We start from the raw sequence: 5,695 nt of genomic DNA, 5'->3' as shown, positions 1-5,695 counted from the left end.
TAAAAAAGAAATATATGAAACGTTTTCTTGTATCTTAAAAAAAGAAATATATGAAACGTTTTCTTGTATCTTTAAAAAAGAAATATATGAAACGTTTTCTTGTATCTTTAAAAAAGAAATATATGAAACGTTTTCTTGTATCTTTAAAATAGATATATATGAAACGTTTTCTTGCATCTTTAAAAAAGATATATATATGAAACGTTTTCTTGTATCTTTAACATCTTTTATTTGTATAATTATTAATGTAGAAAGATATGACAAAATGTACTAAATAAATATAACCTTCCGTATAGTTAAACTTAGCAGCGAGCTTTGACACAACTATTTCAACAATTTAAAAGTTCTTTACAAACGTATTAATCATTTAAAATATTAATCTCAAATATAACATTGTTATTATGTTAGTAAATTTACAGTAACATTTTTATACATATCTGAAAACTATGTATTACTGATATGTAAAAAAAATCCATGAAAAAAATATTTTCTTTCATTTCAGAGACCTATTGAAGGAGCAGAAACAAGTAAGTTGTGGCTTAACAATTTTGGTTAGATTTTTTTATTCTCCATATTTAACGTTCTTAACTTAAATTTCACATATTTTTGTTTTCAGCTAGTTTGTTTGATTGTTAAGCACAAAGCTACATTATGGGCTATCTGTGTTGTGGCTACCACGGGTATCGAAACCCGGTTTCTAGAGTTTTCAGAGAATATTTTACTACAATTACCAGTAATTAGATTTAAATTCATTTTCTCTGTGAGACTACTGTTAAAATTAAATACAAAAATATCTTAGCAATCAAAGTTTCTTAAAAATAGAATAATTCATACTATTTAAGTCAACATTTAAATATTAAGTGTTGAATTTTATTTCAAAATAACTTTGTGGTGGTGTTTTTATCATTAATCTATCTAAACCCCATGGCGAAACATACATCTGGCAAGGCTCGTTATTGTTTATTTTTGTTTTGTGATATATGCTCTATTATCTCTCACAACAAAGATGTCAACACATTTTAATTACCGAGACAAACAGTCACTCGTCGGTTTTATGGGGGTTCCCGGGATATTTTTGTTAACGAAAGAGGGTTTCTAATCTGTTAGAAATAACGTAATGTATAAATGTCCAACTGATTTTTCTTTTATCAGTTTGAGAACAAGAATTTACTTTATTTTTATTTCTAAGATAGTAGGTTGGTATAATAAAGACGTCATGTTGGTGAAACTCTTCTGGTCAGTACGTCTTGGTGATGAAAAATAAAGGATAACACAATGTAATGTATGCGTTCAATCAATGATGTAATACGTAAGTGGATCGTAACGTTACTTCTTCTCAATCCGTGATATCAATGGAGTAACTGAAGGAATAGGATGGATGCATTGTTTGGTATCTCTTCTTAATTATTGGATCAGTGTTTAACAAAAGCAACAAGACATATAATATACTGTTTGATATCTCTCTGGTCTGGTAGTGTTCAGTGATTTAACAAAGGGAACAAAAGGAAGAATTAACAGTTAAGCATCTGTCAAGTAGCCTTCCTTGGTCGGTAGTATCAGTAATATAATAAATGGAACATGAACGATAAACACAGTTTTAAGCATCTGTCAAGTAGCCTTCTTTGGTCGGTAGTATCAGTAATATAATAAATGGAACATGAACGATAAACACAGTTTTAAGCATCTGTCAAGTAGCCTTCCTTGGTCGGTAGTATCAGTAATATAATATATGGAACATGAATGATAAACACAGTTTTAAAGCATCTGTCAAGTAGCCTTTCTTGGTCGGTAGTATCTGTAATATAATAAATGAAACATGAATGATAAACACAGTTTTTAAGCATCTGTCAAGTAGCCTTCTTTGGTCGGTAGTATCTGCAATACAGTAAAGGGAACACGAACGATAAACACAGTTTTTAAGCCTTCTTTGGCCTGTGATATAATAAATGGAACACTAACGATAAACTGTTCAGCATCTTTCCTTAATTACTCTTTTACCAAAGAGAAGAAACGAGTAATAAATTGTATAGTGCCTCTCCTTGACCGGTGGTATAAGTAGTTTAACATAGTGAACAGTAAAAATAATAAATATTTGGTGTCTCTTTTCCGTTTATAATATCAATTATGAAGTAAATTTGACCAATAATGAGAAATAATAAGATTTCATTTTTATACTCTTGCACAAATATGATAATAGCAAAACATTTTTTGTTTGTTTGCAGAGTGATCCACGTACGTTGAAGGCAATTGTGCATGCGCAGTACAATTCTCCAATGGATTTATACTCAACAGAAAATGTGGCCGACACGTTGGCTCGTCACGCTGAAGCTATAACGGACAGTCACTCTGGGTAATATATTGAATCATTTTAAAACAAAAAGTGGCTAATCCGTGAATAAATTTCAATAAAACATTTTGACCAATAATGATTATAGTACTAAATCAACAGAATTGACACAAAATATTTAGGTACATTTTACTGTAATTTGAACTTACATCCGTCAACTTAAAGATGCATATATATATTTTTAATAATTCTTTCAACTTCTTCAACAGAACGTTTTTTTAAATAGTTAGCACTAGATGGCGCTACAAATAGAATTCTAATTTCCAAGTTATTTAATAATCCGCTTGGAATTCACACGCTTTTAGATACACTTGTGTTTATTTGTATTTATGTGTTTGCGTATATATACAAGACGTGGGTTTATTGTTTCTGGCTAAAAATTTCTGGTGATTTTTTTTATATTAAGCAGATTACAGCCAACTGATAGGAATTCGGACTCTTATGAATTTTGTGTCGAATTGATCAAAAATAATATGAATCGGTAACTAAAGTATGTTACAATATATGTTAGGAAGAATTAAATAATTAAAACAATATAATTAGGAAATTATAAATAGCCTGTTGAATGGTTTATAATAATACATACCTGAAAATCAACGATGAATAACTCCATAGATAGCTTCGTTAATTCAGAGGGAAGAGTAGTAGGTCATAGTAAGGTTTCTTTGGATAACAGTCAGGCTGCCTTCTACTCACCTACAGCGAATGTAACACTATTACTAGATCGTGATGATATTTCTTTAAATAATATATTGGACCCTGCCTTATGCACTTTAAAATACCGTTACGTTATAGTGGAGTTCGTGATGAATCGATGCCTGTTTTATGTTAACTCCTTTAAACGTTAAGCCTTTCCAACGATATATAGATGGGTGATGTGATTCATTTTTGTTGCTCTTCTCCTCTGTATTATAATAAACCCCTGAGAACTTTCTAAGTTTGCTATATTGTTCGTAAAGCGCGTGTAAACAAAAGGTTAATATCGCTATAAATTGAACGTTTTTTTTATATATGCTAATGAAGTAGCGTGGCGTCACACGTGCGAGTTGTGGCGCCACGAGCGAAATGCTACCATTCGACATGGGTAATTTTATGTCTGAATAAAACTGAAAAAGAAAAACACTTTCCGAAGTAAAAAGGTGATACAGCGAGATTATTAGACGATAGAAAGTCAAAATGATGTAGCATTTCGAAGAACAAAGTTTTCAACGTTGTCAATGAAAGTGGGGAAAAACCAGAACTGAAGAACGTTTAGAATGGCAATGAATTTCAAAATAAAAGTGTGCTTAAGAAATTTGGTGATGAAATTTGGCATATATGCCCTCCTGCTAGTGAGAAAAAGATAAGAAACAATTGTTATGAAGTTTTAAATAATGTCTCGCAGATTCCAGCCAATCCTCAAAATTCACAATCATTGGTTGTTTTCAGAAGAAGAAAAAAAAGACGACCAAAGAAACTGAAATAATAAAAGTCACATTTGACCACCATCTGCCAAGTTCTTCTCCAAATAGATGCAGCACCAATGAACTTTTTAAAACTGGTCTGTGGAAACTTTCTTGATATGTGCTGAAAAGTTTGTTTAAATGTGTAGCTTACGGTTGACGTCAACGTCTTTCGAAAAAAACTCGTTACATTATCGTTTAATCACAAACATCAGAATGAGTGATGGCTCTTCAAGCTTAGAACGGGAATATCATTCTCATAGGATTTGATTAACCTCACTATATACTTCTGTATGGAGTGTGCTTAACCTCAATATATATACTTCTGCACGGACCATTGCTGAGATATAATGCTACCGTACCAAGGTTTTGATAAACTCTAGTAATTCCGAAGTTCAGGAAACTTGCAGATTTTAGGAGTCCTCCATACCGATAAGTTATGGTTTTGAGAAAATAGTTCATTCATAGTTCATCAAAGGTAGAAGACCTAGAAAATGTTTTGTTGATTTTTTTTTCAATCATATTTGCTTTGAATTAAATAAAACCTTATTTTTATTAAAGTTATCGTTACATTTAATTAAAGCGGATTTATATTCTTTAGATTCTATTTAATTTTATCTCACTACCAAAACCCACGAGTCAGTCCAGGAAATGTCAATGTGGCCCTTACAACTCAGCATCATTTAAATCATGCTCCTACTTATCCTTTGATGGATGTATAGCTTTGTTCAATATCTCTTGTTATCTTTGAAAAACATTTAGTATCAATGTAGTGAAAATACCGCCTCAAAACGTAGGTAGTTCTATGATCCTTTGCCATTCATTATAATCTATTGTATTTCCAATTAAATACTTAGAAACAACTTTGCTTCGAGTTTCTGGTGTGCTACTTGTCATTGTTTTCTTACTTTTCTATTGAAACTAAAAAAAAGAAGAAATAATAAAATGTATACATCATAAAAAACGTACAAAATCGAGAAATTTAGTTTTTTCATTGAACAAAAAGGCATTTGTGGCAATATTTTTTTCTTCTTCTATTACACCAATTTTTATCTTAATAGCTTAGTTGCGATCCACATAATGGCATTAGGCCCCAAAATTAGGACATTAAAAAGTGTTTTGGGAATACCTTAACATAACGCGATGGCCTTACCTCATTAACGAGTTTAGCTACAAATCAGGCTTAGCTATATACTACTTTAAGATGATACAGTTTACTATCATTAGTGAGATTAATTGTGTTGAAACTAAATATTTAATATTGTGTGTGTGTGTGTCTCTCTCTCTCTGTAACAGGCCAGAGCACAAGAAAAGCTACCCAAGCCAAGTGTCACCCCCCGTAATTCAGAGATCCGCCGTCCTTAAGGCTTTGCAGGAGGACGAAATAAAAGGTTGTTTATTGTACAAACCCTTGTTTAAATTATAACTTTAAGTTAAAGAAATAAGGTAAGTAGCTGCTGTAAGGTAGATATTTTGACACAGTGTTTAACATCGAACGACTACTCTCTTAGTTAAACGAACTGGACACAAGCACTGCTACAACATATTATGAGACACTCTGATGAACCAATAACGTGGATAACATTACGTGTTACAAATGATACTGTGATGAACTGGTAAAGCGGATAACACTACGTATTACAAACGACTGTAGGACGACTCTACAATCCAGAATTTAAAACTTTGAAATAAGAAAACGTGAAGTCATGGTGTTACTTACAATAAAAGTAATGTCAGGAATACAACAACATTGTAGCGGTAATCTAGTCATCAGTTGTTTCCATAAAACGAAAATAAATTATCTCAGCTGTGATGAAGATTATACTTGTTATATATGGATAAAGAAAACTGTTCCACTAACGTTCACTCACAATCTGAGGGTCGCGGGTTCGAATCCGCATCCCAC

At 31.8% G+C, this 5,695-nt stretch overlaps 1 protein-coding gene across 1 annotated transcript in view; it reads left to right on the top strand.

The window, feature by feature from the left end:
• The first annotated feature begins 473 nt into the window (after positions 1–473).
• Positions 474–5,695, top strand: part of LOC106463993 (pollen-specific leucine-rich repeat extensin-like protein 2) — a 23,812-nt gene continuing 18,590 nt past the window's right edge. Inside the window, exons 1-3 of the mRNA XM_013924096.2 lie at positions 474–527; positions 2,223–2,350; positions 5,086–5,180. Coding sequence (XP_013779550.1) covers positions 2,274–2,350; positions 5,086–5,180 — 172 coding nt within the window. The 5' untranslated portion in view covers positions 474–527; positions 2,223–2,273. The remainder of the gene's footprint in view (positions 528–2,222; positions 2,351–5,085; positions 5,181–5,695) is intronic.

This window comes from Limulus polyphemus, unplaced genomic scaffold (genome assembly GCF_000517525.1).
Source record: "Limulus polyphemus unplaced genomic scaffold, Limulus_polyphemus-2.1.2 Scaffold1536, whole genome shotgun sequence".
Classification (NCBI taxonomy): Eukaryota; Metazoa; Arthropoda; class Merostomata; order Xiphosura; family Limulidae; genus Limulus; species Limulus polyphemus.
Note: the sequence above shows the minus strand (reverse complement) of the source record. Positions and strands in the feature narration are given on the sequence as shown.